The sequence below is a fragment of the Ostrea edulis genome, chromosome 1 (genome assembly GCF_947568905.1).
Source record: "Ostrea edulis chromosome 1, xbOstEdul1.1, whole genome shotgun sequence".
Taxonomy (NCBI): Eukaryota; Metazoa; Mollusca; class Bivalvia; order Ostreida; family Ostreidae; genus Ostrea; species Ostrea edulis.
Genome location: NC_079164.1, coordinates 58,050,909 through 58,074,597, shown reverse-complemented (window position 1 = coordinate 58,074,597; position 23,689 = coordinate 58,050,909). Strand labels below are relative to the sequence as shown.

The 23,689-nt window shown below is 37.8% G+C and overlaps 2 protein-coding genes across 2 annotated transcripts; one reads left to right on the top strand and one right to left on the bottom strand.

Annotated features, from left to right (window-relative positions):
* Window positions 1-8,265: 8,265 nt before the first annotated feature.
* Window positions 8,266-9,592, bottom strand: LOC125664680 (uncharacterized). Its single transcript, XM_056154908.1, has 2 exons — window positions 9,105-9,592; window positions 8,266-8,534 (listed from the first exon to the last, which is right to left on the bottom strand). Exons 1-2 carry the CDS (start codon window positions 9,256-9,258, stop codon window positions 8,335-8,337), a joined length of 354 nt encoding a protein of 117 aa, XP_056010883.1. The 5' UTR covers window positions 9,259-9,592; the 3' UTR covers window positions 8,266-8,334.
* Window positions 9,593-10,760: 1,168 nt separating this feature from the next.
* LOC125682830 (uncharacterized protein K02A2.6-like) lies at window positions 10,761-14,717 on the top strand. The gene has a single exon (XM_048923448.2). It carries the CDS (start codon window positions 10,761-10,763, stop codon window positions 14,715-14,717), a length of 3,957 nt encoding a protein of 1,318 aa, XP_048779405.2.
* The last annotated feature ends 8,972 nt before the right edge of the window (window positions 14,718-23,689 follow it).

The window sequence follows — 23,689 nt, the reverse complement described above, 5'->3', positions numbered from 1 at the left end:
TTAAAGCTGACATGAATTAATAAATATACATGGTAGTATAATTCTATATGTCCGCCATATTTCTCTACTAATCCGCCATATTAGTTGGATATTCTATTGTTATATGTATCAGGGTTTGCATGGTATATGAAATTAAGAAAGCTATACATAAATTGAAATATAATAAGAGCTGTAGTGAAGATTGGATTTTGAATGAGTTGTTTATCAAATGTGAGGATATACTGATGCCACTATTACACAAATTATTTAACAAAATGTTGATGTCAGGCATATACCCAGAACTTTGGACAAAGAATTGTATTGTACCTTTACACAAAAAAAGGAGATATTGATGACGTAAATAACTACAGGGGTATTTCTATTTTTAGTTGCTTTGGAAAACTATTCACTAGTGTCTTGAATAACAGAATTTTGGAGTGGGATAACAAACACAATATTTTGACTGATGCACAGTTTGGTTTCCGACCAAGATTATCTACAGTAGATGCAATATGTGTTTTGCAATCATTAATTAACAAAACTTTGAAAAACAAAAAACGTTTATATTGTTGTTTTGTAGATTTTCAAAAGGCGTTTGACTCTATCAATAGGTATAAGTCATGGTTCAAATTGTTTAATATTGGTATTCGAGGGAAACTGCTTCAAGTTATCCAATCTCTGTACAATAGTGTGAAATCATGTGTAAAATTCGATAGGGTTTTAAGTGAATATTTTAGCAATGAGATGGGTCTTATGCAGGGCGAAGTGTTATCGCCATTACTTTTTGCTCTTTGTGTTATCCTGAAATGTCCATTTTACAAAGATTTGAGAAAGAAATATATTAAGAGTTTTTATTACACAAAACCAAGTGTCTTTAAATTAGTTAAGCTCCTTAGTGTAGACAATACTAAAGAACTCAATAACTTGGGAAAATTCTTAGTTCAAGCTGTGAAAATACGAAGTTTAGCATTGTAAATCAATAATGTAATTATAGTATTTTTCTAATAACATGTGCGGACGACTATTTACCTGGGTCTACTCGTAATATCTGTAAAGGATCGCAGATGTACGTGTACACTTGTCGAAAATACTCTAGGTAGTAGTAAAACTCCCTTTATTAATATTTGCATAATCCATGAAACCAAACGATAAACTCCATTTGTATTTCAACAGTAAATACCATTGTCCATTGTACAGACTGCGACACACGTAGCTCGTGCCGATCAGCTATCTTCAGTCAGGGGAAGTATCAGAGTATAATATTTACCCTGTATTGTGCATGAATCCTTATACCGTATGATTTACTGGTCAGAGTATTGCAGATTTATAAATCAGAAATCATTTAGGTACATAAATTGTTCATGGTTATATAATTTGCATATACAACACTGTATGAGTGTATGGGATGAGAGAGAGAGAGAGAGAGAGAGAGAGAGAGAGAGAGAGAGAGAGAGAGAGAGAGATTCAAACGATGATCGTGTAATAATCGTGCTCTTATTGAGACAAATGATATCGTTAATTCAATAAAAGATAACAGTAACTCAATATTGCTCTCATTAATTGATAATACAGATTTATTTGATTCATTTAAAACACGCAATAATCAAAAATTAAACATGTCTTTAAATAATGTTATTTTATGCTAATTTGGCGTTCAATAGATCTTATATATCTATGCCATTTTGCGTTTTTACATTCTGCGTTGAACATGTAATAATTGAGTTTATCATATTATGCGTCGTTATCAAGCACGTAGAATCAGGGGGAGGGGACAAGAGGGTCTGTCCCTCACCTTTATTAGCAATATCCATTATTTGTTATTTTGTAATGCAAATAAAAGATATATTGGGTGAAAACCCCCCTCCCAGCTTGAAAGTTCTGATATAATAGTAGAAGACACACACCACCACCAATTAAGATATTATGAGGCACTCATATTAGAGGACTCTAACCACCCCATCCCACCCCCAACGATTGAAGAAAATGAAGTGTAGGGAGATATTATTGAGGCAGTCAAAGTAAAAGACTCTTTAACCCTTCACCCCCACATTAGGACTTTGAACATCGGACAAAACATCTTGGTTTGGTTGGGTTTTTTGTTTTATTTTATTGCTGTTTTCGTTCATCATTTTTAATTATTATTTTGAATGGCGGGAAATTTTGAAGAATCCAATTTTTTCCTCCATGAAAAATGACGATACATGTCTGGTTATTACATGTACATTTTGCTTTGCTACACATGCATGTATACTAATTGTATGAAGTAGAATTGCACCCTTTACCAAGTTTTCCTTCATTTACACAGTGTAAGGAATGGTAAACCAAAATCACAAAACAAAATGCATAAAGACCAAGATATTTTTAAGCGTAGGAACTTCATTCACGAATACATAAATACATGTATTCAGAAAAATCGCATGCATGCATTGCAGGACTATATCATATATGTGTTGTAACGTTTCTGTAACATGCCATAATGATTACTTTCAGGCGTGATTTTAATTTATTCATAAATATTTTCATTACGTAGATCTGGCGCAATGGATATATACTGAAAAATAGACATACCGCTGTACGTCGAAATTTCAAATTCAAATGTATTCGATAAGATGCTGGTATTCATAAATCAGTAAAATTCGTGTTGAGGTTTTATTTGATATGATACAGTGTCAATACACTGTAATGCATTAGTAGGATATGCAAAAGGCGAGAGTATAAACCTTTTCCTTTTTTATTATTAGTATCAATATCTATATGATCACGAAAAAACATTATATAATTTATATCCGGATTCATATACCGATTTAGATATCAATAAAAACAAAGCTGCATAGTTTGGGGAAGTGGGTTCTAATGAGTCTGATGAAATTAAAAGAAGGAACCTCACATTTGCATTCAAACTAGATGTTCTTCAAAATGAATTCATTTCTGCTCTAACTGAAAGCATGATTCTAAATTCGGGAATGAATCTTGCATACAAAATAATTAATAGGAGAACACATAAATTCGAGCTCCTTTGGAATTTAATGAAATGCAGGTATGCACCTTTCTTTCAACACGAATTGATATGTTGTTTCAGGCACGTATACAGGGCGTTGGGGTGGGCCGGGAGGCTGGTCTGTTCTCCCCACTTTTTTGACAATTTACTTTCTTCCGTTATTCTAACATACAGAGTAAGTGTTTTCTACAGGCACAGTTCAAACTAAAAATTTTTTAAAAATTTGTAATGAACTCAGTCCTGTAAGTTTTCAATACATTGTCAATCTCAAATTTTAAAATAGCTGGAGATTTTTAATGCTTGTAAGCTTACATTTATATCAGTGATCAATTTTCTTTCCTTCTGTGAAATGATATATTGTACATCGAAGTAGGCCTCTCTCTCTCTCTCTCTCTCTCTCTCTCTCTCTCTCTCTCTCTCTCTCTCTCACCTGTTCAATCAATGAATATGGACATACAGAGACTGTAAATAATTATATGGTTCCCAAAGAGACAATAAAATTATATTTTCGTTTATATATTTCTTTTTATATGTGTCTTTGTGTAATGAACTGTTTATTATGGATTGCAAATGTAATACCCACATTTTCACACAGGTGTATATTTCGATCATTATTCCCTTATTTGTATATCCAAGTTTGTATATGATCATCGATAAATTTTGAAATGTGCACACAATATATCTAACCAGATGCTCAATGTATATGATTAGATTCCCGATTTCTATAAACTGCAAAACCTCGATCAGACAAGCATTCAATACGGGGAAAAAATTTCGACTCCGACATCTCCCCTGATTGAAGACACCGTTTGGCACGGGTGAAGTGTGTCGCAGTCTGTATAATGGAATGACAACGTGTTGTAAAGTTCTAACGAGATACAAATGGAGTTTATCATTTTGTTTCGTGGATTTATCAGAATAAAGAGAATCTAATATTTTCGGTAAGTGCACATCTCCGATACCTGTTGAGTAGACATCCGTATTTGATACGGGTTTTTTTTTTTTGGCGAATATGCAATGTGCATTACATATTATGCATATGGCATGCACCTGTATTTTGAAAGAATTGATATAAATAATAGATTTTATGCTCTTTGCATATTCCATTTTATCAGTATGTAATTGGCAAATGATTTCTCCGCATTTATTTCATAAGAAACTGCAAATACTTGCATGCACTTGCAAGTATGCAAGAAAAGCTTCTTTTTTTTTATTTGCATATCTAAACTTTCAGAATGTTGCATTGATATGGCAAAGCATAATGTAAAAAATGTGATTTTATTTGTTTCTCATTCCCTATATATTACTATTGGAGATGTGCACTGGTCGAGTACACCTAGAAAAATCACTCAGGTGTGACTATCACACTTGGGGTATATACGGGTAGAGTAAAGGCTACCTGAGAGAAATATGGCGGATAAGACGAGAAAGGTGTACGTATTTATTAATTCATGTCAGCTTTAATGGGCACTTTACTTATTTTAACCACCTCTGACCTGAATGGCTTTTTATTTAAACAACTTTCACCGTTAACATGCCACTCGCTTGTTCATACCATACGCGCCGATCCTTTTGGCAGCATAGCATTCACAAATATTCAACAAACCATATCAGAGCTGGGGGACCTGGAGACAACAGTATCCTTCAGCAAATGGTTTTGTAGTAGTTACCCCATATAATATTGTTGGTTATGTACAGACAACCCACACTTTTAACAAAAGAAAGCATGCCAAACTATGATACAACTGTCAAAATTGCGCCAATTGGATTTCACGCATGAAATCCAACCGCCAACACAGCGGTTGAATTTTGACCATTAGCATAAAAGTTAGCATATCATTCACAAAGAGTAATCAACAAATAAATTCATAATCATCAACAGTTCCCATTCATTTTCATATATCACCTCTTTGGATGAAGTAAACTATTACCTCGACTACATTGCCTTAGAGCAGACTGCATTGTTGACACAAAAACATGATTGCCCAAGGGAGACGAGTGAACTCTATCACTAAGAAATAGTTTACTTTGCTCCACACTTATATCCTGATATTTAATGGAAGTACCACCTTTCTTTAAAACAAAACTAGTAATAGAACTATTAATCCTACACCTAGATTTCTCTGCAGCAATATTTGATATGGCATTCCGCCAATAAACTCTAGGTGATGCAACGCGTCTTTTCTATTCTATCATTTAATTTTACATGTTACACGCTTTTTCATTGGTTGAAAACTTATTGGAATGGCGTATCCCAATCGGAACTCCTCGAATGTCTCGCGCACTCGACATCTATGTTGAGTGCGCGAGACATTCGAGGAGTTCCGATTGTGTCGTATCCAACGAAAAAAAAAAATGGCCGGAACTACTTTCTATTGGAATGTTGGGGATTCCCCAAGATGCTTCGTAATTAGGGAATCCTGATAAAAAGACTTAACAGTTCTATCGATCTAGTTCTATCGATCTATATAAATTTATTAAACAAAAACAAACAAATATCAAATATAAATAATGCATAATTATGCAAAATGAAATAAACATGGCTATTTGAGGACCCCCCCCCAAAAAAAAACCCAACACACGTCTGCTTCTGCAATTCCAGGCTGAGAGTTAAATGTATTCAACCGGAGATGACAATAGTCCAGTTTGCACCTTGCGACAACTTCCTTCATGTCACAAACCTATTATCTATAGAGAAGTCGAGAGGCATAGAGGAGTTTAAATCATAACTCTGATTAGGTCAGCCTGCTTTTCTCTTAACTGGTCCCCTATTGTGACAGCTCCCAAGACCAGTTAACGTAAACCCGGGACAGGGGACATGTTGAAAATGGATTAAAAGCAAGTAAGTGTTGATTTCTTTGTGACAGTTTTGTGCATTATTGCTAAATGTTTGAAAAAAGTTGTCTATTGCGTAAATCCACGCACATCTGAGTCGAAACGTCGGTCGAAGCATAATCCGTCACCGACTCCGGCATTTACACGTTTTCCAGAATCAAAATATGAATGTTGATGAAGGCTATGCCTCTTGACTTCCCTAAAGAGAATAGTCACAAACCCAAATACCAGATACGCCGCACACTGCCTCAGAGATACTGCAATATCGTCCTTAACGACTATGGTTTAGAACTTCGGCATAATACCGAGCGACGCTCGGATGGGCCGAAGGCCCGCCCGCGAAGCAAGGCTCTAAAGGGAGTCAAGTCAACTCGTACCCTGACCGACTCGTACCCAATAGGTCAACTCGTACCCAAAAAGTAAAAGTCCCAAGAATCAGTGGTTACGAGTTGACTACTCCTCTTCAATTGATGACAACTCGTACCTAAGCGATATGTCACTTATATGCGCATAGATATATTACATTATGGGCAGATTCTTGGGTACGAGATGACTTTTGCCTTTTGGGTACGAGTTGACCTATGGGGTACGAGTTGACCTGGGTACGAGTTGGTCAGGGTACGAGTTGACTAGAAATCCTCTAAAGGTAACACGTATGTAAAATAAAAAATGAGAAAATCAGCAAATGAATAGAGGTAATCTCTACATACGTTCACTGAAAATTTTGTGATCCATTTGGGCGCCGCCATATTGCTTTTTCATTAGTTGCTTCTAGAGTTATTCATGTTTTAAGGTATCTGATGTACAATTGACGAAAAAATTATGCCTGGTAAGGTATATATTTCATATCATCATTAGATAGGTATGGGTGTGTAGTTTCTAAAAATAGCATTTCCCCCCGCCAAAACACTAAAGGGAGGTAACTCTAGCCATTTGAAAATAACATGGAAAAACGCATTTATTCTTTGAAGATGAGCAAAAAGTCAGCTTGAAATTAATATTTGGAAAAATATATTGGACTAGAATGATAGGCAAAATATTTCAGGCATAATATGAATGTTGTTTCATTTATTGCATTCATTTCTAAAAGTCAATTAGAAAAATTTACCCCCCACCCCCTTACAGACACACACGACCCCTCACACACATTTTTAAAAAGAAGAAAAGTCGAGATGTGTCAATTGTATTGTATGATTAATTTCATGATTTTCTGGTTCAGGATACACATGTACATATATGCACAAAATGAATACCAGTATTTATGACAATTTGGTTACATGCACATGTAATAAACAAGTGGCCCACAGGCCTTAACGATCCCCTGAGTACCATACCCCATACATAGACCACGCAATTATTTTATCCAAACACTTGTCTGAAAATAAAGATTTTCTAAAATTTGATTCAATATAATAATAAAATTATGAAATATAATACATTTTCACTCTACAGCCCCATTGGTAACATTAGCCTAGTCTATGTTTACAAGAGGAAATGAAAAATGTAAAAATGTTACTCACAAACTTAACATAAAAGTGCTCCGAGTCTAAGACACATCATTGCACTGTACAAGTTTGTATAAAGTAACTTCGAAGTAATAGAAGACAACATTTCTATCGTGAAAAAAACTGACATAATTTCGGTACTACATAATCCAAAACCTTACAGTCACTCGTAACTCGTGGTTTACCACGAGAGGTTTGGGCACAAAAAATATTGCGCAGACCATCTTCACCAGAACGCTTATGTATTAGTTTCAGATGATGCAGGCCAAGTCCGGAGCCTGCAACATTCTCTGCCATGTTCATTTTCATAACACCATTACCAACCAGAATATTCAATGATGGCAGATATAATGTTTTTGCGGAATTATACTTATGTTGAAGAAAAGGGGTTTCTGCATCATATGCAGCTTTTGACAATTCACTTTGTGAAACAGCAACTGATAAAATTTTTGAGAGCATTTTCACATCTTCCACTGCATCATGTGCAGAATAAGTCTCATTACAGAAGTGCTTAGCTTAAAAAAATCTGGGAATACTTTTCAAGTTTCTTATGTTTTGAACGAATCAAAGACAATGAGTCAGTAAAACCAGACACTATTTCTAGAAAGTCTTCCTGTAATCCAATACAGTCAATGGCATGGGAAAGGACAAGGAAATCGAACACACGGCCATTGTGAGCAACCAGTATAATTCCATATTTGCCAAATGTACCTAGCCACTTGAGGAAGTTCAATATCGCTTCACGTATGGGGACTGCGGTAACTTTGGATCCATGTGCAAATACAGAGGTCCCATCACAGACTATTCCTGTTGTTTCTTCTGCTCCGGGCTCTATTGGAATGTTTGGCTGAACATAAGTTGAAAACACATTTCCAGACTCTATCTCCACTGCGCCAATTTGAGTTATGTGAGGCATAGCTCCTTGTCTGACTTTTAAAAAGAAAAACACATTTATTTTGATTCGTGATCATGATTTAGACAGCAAAAGTACATATACCGGGTATATAGATAATCATTTTAGTATCTGTAATATCCGCAATCACATTTTGTCTGAAAAAAGGGAAAATTATCAAAGAACTTACTAAGACCTGTAGTTTCAAGATCAAATGTAATGTACTTTGCCTCCATGTTCTTCAGCTTTTGGACAGCACCAAAATTTGGCTTGGGAATGGAATCCGGAATCTGTTCAATGTCAGCCTCTGTACCTAAACCAATCTCTATAAATACAAATACTGTGTATTTAGTTATTATGTAATGATTATTTGTCCTGATTTCTATCTAAGATATAAACTAATTACGCCCAGGAGGTTAATGCAGAAAACAAGAGGCCCATGGGCCACATCGCTCACCTGAGCCCATATCTAAATATTTTCCATTGTATTCATGTAATACTTTGGTGCCTATTGTGGCCCCAAAATACCTCCCCCCCCAGGGGCATGATTTTTACAAATTTGAATCTGCACTATGTCAGGAAGCTTTCATGTAAATGTAAACTTCTTTGGTCCAGTGGTTTTTGAGAAGATGATTTTTAAATGACCGCATCCCATTTTTTATTATCTCCCCTTCGAAGGGGGCATGGCCCTTCATTTCAACAAACTTGAAAGCCCTTCCACAAGGATGATTTGTGCTAAGTTTGGTTGATATTGGCCCAGTGGTTCTGGAGAAGATGAAAATGTGAAAAGTTTATGCCGACGACACCAGACAAATTTTGATCAGAAAAGCTCACTTGAGCCTTCCGCTCAGGTAAGCGAAAATCATTTTACAGGGAAAAATAGTGAATAGTGAACCTGATTGATAGGTGGACCCCTCAGATGCCTCGGATGTATTCATTTGCATTGCTCTTTCTTGTTTTAGGATAAGACGTCTGCGTTTTGTCCCTGGCAATTTCATCTTCTCCCTTCGTTTCACCCTGTATTCATCCACTTTGTTGGAGAACTTCATGTTGAAGTGACCAGGGGAAAGCCCATTTTTACTGAAAACCTGAAATCATTAAAATAAAGATATAGATTTCCATAATAGTTTTTTTCCAATTAGTCATTAGACAATGTCACATTCATAATACAGCTTTAAAAATATTTTTAAAAGACAATCCTTGTGTATTTACATTGTATATACATGCATTGATAAAATTTACTTTTGAATAATAAAATGTGTTAAAATAAAAAAACACCACAAAGTTAGCAATAATTTGAAAAGAGTAAGCAAACTCAAATGAAATGAACTTACAACTCAACACTCAAAACAGAAACATCATTGTAACTAAAACTTCAATGCTAAAGTAGACCTCTGAGAGATATTTCCTTCCAATATTTATGCTGGCTGCTGTTGCATGAATGCGGAAATCTAGGCTTTCACTCTCCCCATAATGTAAATGCTTAGGGGCCTTCAGCATAGCTGCACGATTTGCATACTCGCATGCTTGACTGGAGCCAAGGTCAACATACATGGCAGACTTAGCAATAATTGGTTCAAAAAGTAAATCAAGTTTTTCACGTAGTAAAGGGTCACTAAGTGGTGCTTTGTATGGCAAACTTCTGTGTGCATATTTCTGTGTGTTTCCTACTCGCTTGTAACCACAGAAGCGAGCATGAAGTGTAATTTGTAATTCAAACACCCAATTTGTTCAAAATTAATGGTATGATTATTATTGTTACAGTTTTTAGCCAATCATCAAATAGGAAAACAGTAATACAACTAAATAGATGAATGAGTTCATGAGTTTCTTTAAATAAGAATATACGATATACTTACGGTTACTTTTTTACCATTTTGAATTTATTGGTTAATTTTGTTTAGTTTTAACGACCTTTTTAATTACATACGGGATGTATTTGAAAAAGAGAAAAAAGTCGTGGGTAAATGTGACGTCACAATGCACAGCTTACGTCGCCTTGCGTTTTATTTCCCGCGTTCAATGAATAGGCGGATCCTGTAGAACTGTTGTCCCCATATAAAACCCTTTAATATTGAGATGTTACTGGGTGTTTAGCGCAAGGAAAATTTCATAAAAAATATATATTTTAAAGGAATCATAATCTACTGTACGTAACCATGTCATGCTTCGCTCGGTCCAACGGTCACACCGTATACATATTATGTTTATGAGTGGGCACCGAAACGAGGCTTCCGTACGACGTTACAACAGCTGTGACGCTTTAGGAATTCACTGATAAAACTCGAAAAACCTCTGTAACACTCACTTGTCCACCTGGAAGCCGTGACAACCCTCAAGAGAACCCTACCTGGTGTAATGTATTTGAATAATCCGGATATTGTCAGGTTGACCATACGTGTTCTATTTTTAGTGTTATGTTTTAGAACGGAATAAACGAGTTGAGATCACGGCATGGCTATATGTTGGTGTTTGGACAAGGTGTCCGTTATATTAATGTCTGTAGAAGACATTTCATGGTGTCAGAAGAAAACTTTGACGTACCAAAACAATGGATCAGTTAAAACCGCCGTCGCATTTAAGTTTTGAAGGGAATTTAGCTGAAAATTGGAAAGAGTGGCTGCAAGGATTTCGCCTATACTTGGTAGCCTCGGGGATCGACGAAAAGGCGGGAAAAGTGAAGGTTGCTACCTTTTTACATGTTGCTGGTGTCGAAGCGAGACGTATTTACAACACATTCAACATTCCTGAGGAGGATGCTGAAAAACTAGAGGTAGTGTTCAAAAACTTTCAAGACTACGTTGAACCACGTAAGAACTTAACGTATGTACGCCATTTATTTTTCACACGAAATCAAGAAAGTCATGAAACAATCGATAATTATGTCACTGACTTAAAAAACAAAGCCATACAATGCGAGTTTGGTGATTTGAAAGACTCGTTGATTAAAGACAGGATAGTGTGTGGTATTTCGAGTGAAGCATGCAGAGCCAGGCTACTACGGGAAGCAGATTTATCATTAACTAAGTGTTTAGACATTTGCCGTGCTTCTGAAGTTTCCGAACAGCAATTGAAAAGTTTACACAAAGAACCATCAACTGCTGTAGCTGCTCATGTTGTAACTAGAAAACCTGAAAAACTACAGAACCGCGGTAGTACCAGAAAACAAACAGCTCACGTTCACTCAAACACTAACAAACTGAATGCGTGTAGTAAGTGTGGAAAACAACATGAGAAAGGGAAATGTTTTGCGTACAACAAGAATTGTTACAAATGCAAAGGCCGTAACCATTTTGCAAAATACTGTAATAAGACACCAAAATCTGTGCATTACGTGGAAGAGGAATCACATGACCTATACTTGGCCATAGTGAATGTGGACACTATTCAGGAAGAGGTAACATGGACTGAGACAGTGAACATTAACAAAGTACCGGTTACATTCAAGCTGGACACAGGAGCTCAGGCGAATATAATACCAAGGAATGTGTTCAAAGAACTACACATCTCTCCGAAGCATTTACGAAAAGTAAAAGTGAACCTGTACACTTACAATGGTGAAGTCATGAACCCAGATGGGAAGATTGATATCAGATGCCGAATCCGTAAAGTGGAACGTACACTTCCGTTTTACATCACTGCAAAAGGAAGTACACCGATACTTGGCAAAGAATCATGTGCACGCCTAGGATTAATCCAACACATACCAGCAGATTCCATAGAAAGTGCGGATGTTTGTGTAACAAAGGACAAACTACTGCAACAGTATCAGGATGTTTTCAGTGGACTAGGACATCTACCAGGAAAATATCACATTGAAATTGATCCGAATTCAACGCCAGTGATACACCCACCAAGGAAAGTGCCGGCAGCGTTACACAGTTCTGTACGTGATGAACTTCAACGCATGGAAAAATTGGGCGTGATCGCAAAACAGGATGGTCCTACGGATTGGGTTCACAGTATGGTAACAGTACGGAAACCAGGGAAAATTCGTATATGCTTGGATCCAAAAGACTTGAATCCGCACATAAAGCGAGAACATTACCACTTAGTAACTGTGGAGGAAATCATTGAACGACTACCAAATGCTAAAGTGTTCTCAAGATTTGATGCTACGCATGGTTTTTGGTATATTGAACTAGACGAAGCAAGTTCAAAGGCACTCACTTTTAACACACCATTTGGTAGATACCGATATCTACGACTTCCGTTTGGAATAACTTCAGCGTCAGAAGTGTTCTCGAAACGATTACAGGAGTTTTTTAAAGACTTACCTGGTGTTGAGTGTCTAGTAGACGATATCCTTGTTCATGGAGAAAACGTCTCGGAGCATGATGAAAATCTCGTTCGTATGCTGGAGCGATGTCGTCAAATTGGGCTCAAGCTCAATAAGGATAAAGTAGAACTCAGAGTACCTGAAGTGAAATACGTTGGTCACGTCATAGGGAGAGATGGACTCAAGGTTGATCCGGAAAAGGTTCGTGCTATTGTAAACATGCCAGAACCGACAGATGTTCAAAGAGTGCGCCGATTTCTTGGACTAGTGCAATATGTGTCGAAATTCATACCAAACCTAGCAGAGATTTCTGAACCTCTCCGATTGCTTACGAAAAGTGACGTTTTGTGGCACTGGGACAAACAGCAAATTGACAGTTTTGCGAAACTAAAAAACTTATTAACGCAAGCACCAGTTCTTCGCATTTATGATCTTCAAAAGGAAGTCACCATTTCTGTGGATGCAAGTTCCAAAGGATTGGGTGCAGTATTATTGCAGAACGGACAGCCCGTCGCATACGCTTCACGAGCACTGACAGAGACTCAGCAGAGGTATGCACAGATAGAACGAGAGATGCTCGCAGTTATCTATGGATGTGAAAAATTTCACCACTACATCTATGGACGTTCAGTTACCATAGAAACAGATCACAAACCTTTGCTAGCGATTCATCGCAAACCACTATATCAAGCTACTCATAGACTACAGAGGATGCTTATGCGTTTACAACGTTACGACGTTACTTTAGAATACGTTCCGGGAAAGGAAATGTTCATTTCCGATGCGTTAAGCAGGGCTTACTTACAAGAGTGTACAGAATCACTGGTTGATGAGGACATAGACATCAATTTCATTGAGCAGGAGCTTCCTATGACGGAAGGAAAACTTCAGGAGCTGAAGGACGCAACTGAGTCTGATGAACAGTTTCAGGCATTGGCCGACATAGTGCGACTGGGATGGCCAGAATCTCGGGTACAAGTTCCAGCAGATATAAGAATATTTTGGAACTACAGAGATGAAATAACAGTTCTAAATGGTTTACTGTACAAGGGGCCAGCAGTGATGATTCCCAAGTTACTACGTCACCAAATGTTGAGGAAGTTACATGAACCTCACCTGGGTATAGTCAAAACCAAACAGAGAGCCAGAAATATCATATTTTGGCCAAACATGAACTATGACTTAGAGCAGTTGATTAAGTCGTGTGGAGTGTGCAACTCATTTCGCAAATCAAACACAAAGCAATCACTCATACCTCATGAGATACCCTCTACTCCTTGGACCAAAGTTGGAGCTGATATATTTCATTTCAAGGGCAAAGACTATGTGTTGTTTGTGGACTATTACTCGAAATATCCAGATATTATACCTCTACCAAATTTGAGAGCATGTTCCACTATTGCTGCGTGCAAAACAGTGTTTTCAAGACAAGACATACCCTTAGAGCTATTTACGGACAACGGACCACAATTCAGTTGTCATGAATTCAAACAGTTTGCATCTGAATGGGAGTTCACGCACAAAACCTCCAGTCCCCACTATCCACGTTCAAATGGTCAAGCGGAACGCTGTATTCAAACCGTAAAAAACTTACTGAAAAAGGCAGAAGAGAGTAATGGTGACCCAAATATTGCTCTTCTGGAATACAGAAACTCGCCTATTGATGGAGTTGACCTGTCGCCTGCACAGTTATTGATGAACAGGACTCTTCGTTCAAAAATACCAACAACCAAAGTGTGGTTGGAACCAAATTCACTGACGTCTCCACAATCCAAACTTCAACTTAGGCAGATGAAACAGAAATATTTCCATGACCGAAAGTGTGCAAAATTACCGCATGTTGAGGATAAAGAAGTTATCCGTATACAGAATCCAGACAATCGTCAGTGGGAACCAGCTGTAGTTCAAAAGGACTTCGGAAACCGTTCGTACAACGTTTTAAATCAGCAAGGGAACACAGTAAGAAGAAACAGGAGTCAGATGTTGAAAAGCAACGAAACAAGATTCCATATTTCACCACCGGAAGTGGAAACATCGGAATTCGAACAACCGGAAATGGAACAAATGAGCGATTATGTTCCAAGTGTGAGTGATAATGTGAAATCCGGTAATGTATCCATGAATATCAGTGTGCGTTCCAAACCAGAAAATTCTATTTCGTCCGGAAACGTTACCAGATCTGGAAGGGTTACTAAACCACCTACCTACCTTTCCGAATATGTGAAATAACTTTGTAACAATGGTCATGATGTTCATGCAGTTTGTAGTATTATTTCATGAATTTATGTATATGAAGGTATCATAACAAGCATATGATTTTGAAAATGTTAATTCAATAAGACATTTAAATTTTGCAGAATTGACATTCACAATTTTTTTTTCAAGTTAATGTGTAACTATATTGGTGAATGATTTATTCTTTATCTTAAGGAGGAGGATGTAATGTATTTGAATAATCCGGATATTGTCAGGTTGACCATACGTGTTCTATTTTTAGTGTTATGTTTTAGAACGGAATAAACGAGTTGAGATCACGGCATGGCTATATGTTGGTGTTTGGACTAGGTGTCCGTTATATTAATGTCTGTAGAAGACATTTCACCTGGCACGGTGGCACCCCACATCTTGATTATGCACGTGTCCCACGGTTTCCAATAGTACCGACACCGAACTTTGCACTTAATTCCAGTTCCACTCAACAAAATTCTTGCAATTTTCTCTCAACAGGACTTGTCTCCAACTCATCCTTTTAAAACTACATTCTTCAGTCCACAAGAAACCCGTTTGCTCAACAGTAAACAACAGTTCGTGGAAGTCGCCATTAGGCCTGACGGATTTAGTTTTTGTTTTTTTTTAAAGTTGTGTATTCACAAATTACTACGCCCATCTCGAAATGACATAGAGTGTAGTCCAAGAATAACTCGTTAATTAAACTCAAATCAAATAATGTTTTATCATATAAACTCAATGTTTTAAAATATCAAATGATAAGGAATGAATTTATTATTTTTTCGTTGGATGGAGGTATACCACGGGGGGAAAAAAGACGGAAAACTTTTGCATCATGCGCTACGCGCAATGATGCAGTTTTCCGTCTTTTTTTGTGGTATACCTCCATCCAACGAAAAAATAATAAATTCATTCATTAAATCCAAATAACACGCAAATATATCTTTGCCGATTAGCCCATGGAGCCATAATCGACGACGTGACCGGCCAGGAAAAACCAGAAATAAAAATCTAGAAAAATTCATTCTGGAAACCCGTGTCCCATACCATGTCAAAATCGCACAAAAGCGCGACGTCTTAACATTATGCAGGGACTTTGCATTATATAACACTGTTTATTCATAACATAATAAAACTCCCCAAATTTTTTAATTTTTGCATGTAAAATTTTGTGTGTCTTCTCCAGAAGACGGGCTAGAACTGATATCCCGTGCTATTCGAGCACTACTCAAACCAACAGTCACCACGTGACTGTTAAACTAAATTTCATTGGACAATTTATTTCCGAACCTATAAGACAATTATTTTCCGCTATTCTCCGTACCGCGGAAAAGTCTTTTCTATTCTATCCAAATAACACGCAAATATATATTTGCCGACTAGCCCATGGAGCAGATAGAAAAACACCAAAGTTAGGGAGCGAAAAAGAAAACATTAGACAAAATTACGTGTATGTATAAACGTGCTTAGATAAGAGAAAAATAGCAAACTATGTATGAATAAATATATATGTTTGAAAACAAAATTACAACCCTAATTTCTTAGAAACAGAAAGACAATTTTTTAATCGATTAACAATGTACATGTCTTTGCTCGACTCGCATTTCCACCGCCCATGTCTTTTAATACACCTTTCATTGACACTTAAAGCGACAGCAGTGGTTGCACCACCTGATTTGAGACAATGTAAACCCAAATTCAAACCGGAACTAGCCTGTTTGAGTTTAGAAACCATATTTTCTCTTGTGGCAGTATAACTGAGATTTTGGTTTTTATATATCAATTTAGATATACCGTGGGATCGAAAAGCTGGTTTAAATAAATAATCTGTTGATGACATGTCCATATTACATATCTTCATCATAGCGAGTGGACAAGCACTTGTAGAACACCTCATTTCCTTGTCTATATTGATTAGTTTTACTTTTATTCATATACACGCACAAATAACCTTCAAACATTTTCACATCGCAACATCTTAAGTTACTTAATTCGTCATAACGTAAAAAACAGTAAAACTCAACAAAATCATGGTCAAGTCTCTGACAACCAACACATCAGTAGAATCGACATTCAAATCGCACATATCTGGTGAAACGGGATCCTTCCTGTTTACTTTCGGAGTGGCGACACATTTAGCCGCGTCCTGTAAACACGTGATATAAGAATTGCACGTAGGGTCCGGAAATCGATTGTAACTCATGGACCCACTTAATGGAATAAACGGCATGGTTAACCACATGAGATTACGAACCTGTGTCCAGCAAATGGGTGATGTGCAAAAGGACGTGAATAGGTTGCGCGGACACACACTCAAATCCTTGCTTTTCAATAAACAGTTTCCATCTTCTAAAACTTCCATGGTAGTTTTTTGTAGTATTGAAACTTTTTCCTTGTAAAAGGTAGCTTGACATCTTCTCTGCTAAGCCATTTAGAAAATCATTACTCCCGGCACCACTTCCGGTAACATCATCCCTTATTTTTTGTCATATCCCGATGTCTGTCAAATAGAAAATGGTGTTAATGATCAAACCTGGAAATCAATCAAGTCAAAATTGAGGGGTGTGTTGCAGAAAACCCCTTTTCTAAACCTGCCCTTTACTACAATACGGATTCTGGGCAAAACAACACTGTCTGAAATGATTTGCAAGTTTGGAACATGGGCCAAAATGGAGCCGATACCCACTTAGTAACCACTAACGTTCCAACAACGTTCTCGGATATACACTTCTGAATTGTTTTTGGAATTAAAGCAGGAAGAGGTACCAGCCACATATTTGAATTTGACCACTTAAAACTGAATGCATCAATACCACTTGTTCCAGGACACCAAAACTTTGAATAAAAGGCCTGACATTTTGTATCATAATGCGTAGCAAATGCATCAATTTCATGACAACCATATTTATCACACACAAAATCGGAAACGGAAAAGTCAATACCCAAGTCATCCCTATCAGTCTGCTTACTGAGTAAATCAGCCTCGTGGTTTTCGGTTCTAGGAATCCATTTTGGATGTAAAGTAATACTATTGTATTTGTTAACTGAAAAATATCCGAAGCTATTGCCTGTACGCAAGTTCTCTTTCTTGCTGCCCACTTCTAAAACATGAGATACATTTTTATTGTCACTGTAAACTACTACAGAATGACCTTTCAAACTTTCCGCTTTTGTGTTGATTATTCTATGCACGGATTCTAGCTCTCTCCAAGTAAAGCTCATGTGACATTCTTGAACACTCCAAGGACCGACCACTGTAAAACCGCCCTTCCGATTGGCTGAATCCTCACCCTGCTGTGAAGAAGTATACTATGAGCTCTGAACTCTGGGAATGATATATCCCCCGTAACCTGCGTCTGATGCATCACTAAACAATTCAAGATCACCAGTGTCTGAAACGTCAACAGATCTTAATAATGCCCCAGGTTCATTAAGAATGTTAATGTTTTCTGACCAAAATAAAAGTTTTTGACATGCGTTTTCTGACAATGAAATTTTGCTGTTCCAACTAGCCCTGGTACAAATAACGAGTCATAATAAGGACTACATTTCCGAACACAGCTTTCATACTCATGATCTGACCGGCTAAAAGAGCAATAAGTCTTACACTGAACATGCTTGAACATTTTGATCCTTCCAGAATATCATTAGTTAAAGATATTGCTCTAACGATTCTTTCGTTAGAAACTCTGACTAGACCATTTTGAAAATCCCATTGTAAACCCAACTAAACAACTGAACAATGTTTTGTGTAGGGGTCCAATGACACTTTTCCTGAGCTATCAAAAACCCCAAATTCTCTAACTCTTGTTGAACCAGTGAGCTGACCTTGTATGACTCTGAAGAACTACTACACAAGCCGTCGTCCAGGTACATGATTATTTTAACATTTTTAGACCTCAAGCAGCTGTCAAGTACTTAACAAAATGTCTTTTGACTTTAGAAAAGATGTAACCTGCCGTAGATAGACCAAAAGGCAGAACGTTGAATACATAATATTTTTGACAGCCATTTATTGTCCAGCTGAGACCTAAATATTGCCTGTGCTCTGGGAATATACAAATGTGATGATCGTCTTCTTCCTGTGTGGTACTTCATATTTACTTTCGCTATTTTACGCGCCATTATGTGTGACGTCGTATGCGCCCTCGGGTTTGAAAACATCTACTAGCCATTTCATAAACAGATTAGATTTAATCGACAAAAAACCAATTATCACGTTAACGGCTTGTAAATAATATTGCATTGAGATGTATAGTGCCGTGCTCGGGTGTACTAGTTGTCGGTAGTAAGGATTTAGACTGAGTGTTTTTTCAATTTTTCGAAGGAAGGTACGAGAAGAAAGACGTCGGGATAATTTTTTGTTGGAGCAAGAACTTTACCTTAAAAAACCCCACCCAGTCACCTTTTCAAAACCCGCTTGGACAGAGACCCTGATAAACTGCGAGAAAATGGATAGATCGAAGCTATATAAGCACTGGTAGGCCTATATTATAGCATACATTCTGTTTTGGTCTTCAAATTCAATACACACTCGGATCAACTGACCTTCATCTTGTAACAACATATATACAATGTAACTTGTGCTATCAGTGTCTACCAACTGGTAGATTTACAAAAAAATTAATGATACAGAATAATTGAACTTTTAATTATATAAGTAATAGAATATTGCACAGTGTATTTCCTAACTTGAAATTGAATTATAAAATTATTTCCTCATTGAACTTTCAAGAGTGCGTCAGTATAACGCTGTGCTCCCACTTCCTAACGACGTGCTGATCATAATTCAAAAATAATAATAAGATTGCTTTTATTATCAAAATAAAATAATGTGATTTCCACTTTAAATTTGATTATTTTTATTGATTTGTGTTTTTTTTTCTTTCTTTCCGAAATGTCAGTAGCTTGGCCTAGGGCCTAGTTGTCAACATCAACAATGTAACGTATTAGAATTTGTCTAATCCAAAAATAGATAATGATTGCACTGTTCATTTTAGAAAAAACAGCGCCAATTACAGATGTATAAAGGACTAACATTACCAAACAGTTTGTAGACAGCGACCCATATAAACATTATTTACTCGCAATATATTGCCGATTTCATACTCGCTTTCCTCGCTATATTTGGGTATTCACATCGTTATTTGTATGCACTGGTGGCGAAAACATATGAAACTCGGGAAATTTGTCAACATCGATTTAAATGTTGCCCATGGTGAATAAATTAGGCCCCTAAAAGCTGAGTTTTTAATAATATTTTACAGTACTTTCACAATCCGAAGGGCGCATGTGACATCACTGTACCACGTGACTATCTTCCTAGACTTTTTTTTAAATCGGGGCTTAGATTTAAGTCTGTATTGTGGTTAATTATCGCAAAATTTCGGCGAACGAACTATTACAATTAATTACTATAAGCATAAAGAAGACAAAATGCATGTGATTTTGTATAATTTGAAAACATGATATGTGTCCTTTAAAGTGTATTTTGTACCGTGTGGTGCAAGGACGTCTTATGTGATTAAGATATAAATTTACAAGTGCATTGAAAAGTTTAAAATCCAGGTTGTCTATGGTCGGATACTGATGGACTGGATCTGGCACTTGAAGCTGCCTAAGGATGCTGCATTGACAGCCTCCGATGGTAAAGAGTTCCAAATCCTAATCCCATCTGTAAAAAACGATTTCTGGTAAACTGTAGTCCTGGCATACGGCACAAGGAAGGTGATGTTGTTCCCTCTTGGAGAAATGGTTGGTATCAGGAGTGTGGATGGAATGTCAATCAGCTGATACACAATCCGGTACATCATAATAATCCTGGCTTGGGCTCTACGCTCCTGTAGTAAGGGCCAGTTGAGTTGTTGAATCATATTGGAGACACTGTTGGTTGTCCTAAAATCATTCATTACCATTCTAGCAGCTCTCCTCTGTACCATCTCAATCTTGTTGATGTTTTCTGCCGTATGCGGGTCCCAGATAACACTTGCATATTCCAACAAGGGACGGACTAATGTCTTATAGCATAGGGCTTTGGTCTCACGTGGGCATTGATGGATGTTACGCCGCAGAGAAGTTGATGTTGAGTTTGCTTTCTTGGTGATCTGGTTGATGTGCTGAGTCCATTTCAAACTCTTGTGGATATTAACCCCAAGGTACTTGGCATAATCAACCACTTCAAGGGTGTGTCCATGGATGTTGTAGGGGTATTCTACACACTTCCTTTTGTTGGTGACATGCAGTACTTGACATTTCTTGGGGTGGAACTCCATTAACCAATTACCCTCCCATTGCTGTAGAGCTTCTAGGTCTTCTTGAAGCTTGATGGCGTCCTCCTCCTTTCTGATATCCCTGTAGAGGGCACAGTCATCTGCAAATAATCTTGCTGTTGATCCCTCTGAGACACAATCTGGTAGGTCATTGATAAACAACAGGAACAGCAATGGTCCAAGCACACTACCCTGGGGGACTCCTGATTGTACTGGGGCTGTAGATGATGTAACGCCCCCCCCCCCCAGTAACACTTGTTGGGTCCGACCTACAAGGAAGTCTTTGATCCATTGCAGATGACTGTGTCTAATCCCATAGTGGTCTAACTTATACAGAAGACGCTTGTGAGGAACTTTGTCGAATGCCTTTGAAAGGTCTAGTAAGATGACGTCAGCTTGGCCTTTGGAGTCGATGTTATAAGGTAAGTCCTGGATGGTAAGTATTAGCTGACTCTCACAAGAACGCCTCTTACGAAAACCATGCTGGGCACCATGGAGTATGTTGTTACCTTCCAAGTGTCGCATGATGTTACTGCATATAATATGCTCCAGCATCTTGCATGTCACAGATGTTAAACTGACCGGACGATAATTTTCCGCTTTATTATTCTCCCCTTTTTTGTAAATAGGTACCACATTTGCTGTCTTCCACTCTACTGGGATAGATGCTTGGTTTAGAGATGCCTGGAAGAGTACCTGAAACATTGGAGCAATCTCATCAGAAAACTCTTTCAGTAACCTACAGTCAACTCCATCTGGACCAGTTGGCTTGTGGATCTGGAGGTTGGAGAGCAACTTCCTCACACCTTCGAGTCCAATTGTTATGGACGGCATGTCCTCATAAGGACTGCGACCTTTGTCTGGGATGGTATCTGTTCGCTCGTCTTTGTTAAAGATTGATGAAAACTGTTTGTTGAGGATGTTGGCCTTCCTGTTACTGTCGGAGTGGGTCATTCCAGCAGAATCCTTCAGTGGTGCTACTCCTGTGGTATCAGATTTCATGTCCTTAATAAAACTCCAGAATCGTTTAGGGTTCGATGTTGCATCTGGGCTGATCATGTCCTTTATGTATGTGTCATATGCTGCCTTACATGCTGATCTTGACTCCTTCTTCAAACGATGGTATCTCTGGATGTCCTTGTCATTCTTGGTTTGCCTCGCATTTCATAAGCTGCGCTTCTTTTTCCGGGTGGCCCTCTTTACGCATCGATTAACCCATGATTGCGAGTATCTTGGTGACGACATCTTAGATGGGATGTGCTGGTCTTGTAAGCCAAGTAAACTTGTTTTGATATAGGCCCAGATTTCTTCTACAGGGTTGATGTTGTTAAACCCTGCCAGGAACTTGTTGGTCAGGATGCGACACTCCTCTTTCATGGTTTTCAGATCAGCCCTATTCCATAGATGGATTTTGTGTTGTACAGGCCTTGAACGTCTGACTGAGGCAGAGGATGTAACAAGTACAATATCATGGTCGCCAATACCTGGGGCTGGTCTGCATTTGTCTACCAGAGATGACCTATTGGTCATGAAAAGATCCAGTGTGGCATTTAAACGTGCTGGGAAGTCTACCATTTGCTCAAGTGCACAATGGTGAACACAACTGAGAAATCGTTGGTTGATAGCGACAGAATTTGAATTTCCCTCTATTGACTGCGATGACCAGTTGATGTCGGGAAGATTTAAGTCTCCCCCTACCCAGAGCTCTGCCTTTTTATGGCTGTCTGCTGTCATCTCAAGGTCTCTGAACCCATACAGGTAAGCTTGAGTTTAAAAGACCGACTGGACTATTGGGTGGTGAGCATTGATCCGTGACAGGACTCGACGAAAGCCTATCTAAATAGCTTTCTTTATCTGATTGCATGCATGATTTTCTAAATGAAATATTATCAAAAATACTTCTCTGATTCTCTGGTTTTCTTTCTGCAATCTTTTGCCCAGTAAGGTTTGAACCCACACCGGAAACATGTCCTGGCTTTTTCGATGGCGATTTAGTTTCATCAATCTTATAGGGGTGCGATCTTGATGTAAGACTGTTTTACACATCACCCGCTGTAGTTTTCCCTTCTTTTCTGCCTTCCCAGATAGCATACGTACGTTGGCACAACGTTGGTCCAATGTAACCGGCTTTGTTGGCCCAACGTTGGGAGGACAATGTTGGCGCAATGTCTAAGTGCAAAGTGGGCCTTTGTTGGCCCAACATGTTGGGGCGATGTTGGCCCAACGTAGTAACACATGCATGTAATCGTTGGGCCAACATTAGGCCAACATAGCAAATTGCAATGTATCGGTAGGCCCATCGTTGGGCCATTACAAGATAAAGATTATTTACCTGTAATTCAAAATTGCCAATATTGGGTCAATACAGTATTGTTATAAATGCACAGTACTTAGCGGACCACGCCAACAGCGAGTGGTCATTTAGATATGAAAATAAAGTTCCTCATAACGCTTTATAATATTAATAGAAGAGTTGTTTTTAAAAAAAAAAAAAAAAAAGAAAATTCACCATTTGAGGGTCGTATTACTTTAATCCACAATAAAAACGATTCCCCAGAATAAATTTTCCTTGTATCACGTTATTCTTCAGTAAAACTCCGAGATAAGAATGCTGGACACGTAAAATAGATGCAGGGTTGACCATCCCAACATATCAGATATCAAGATTACCATAGAAACTGACCAGTCTCAAGCTGTGAAAAA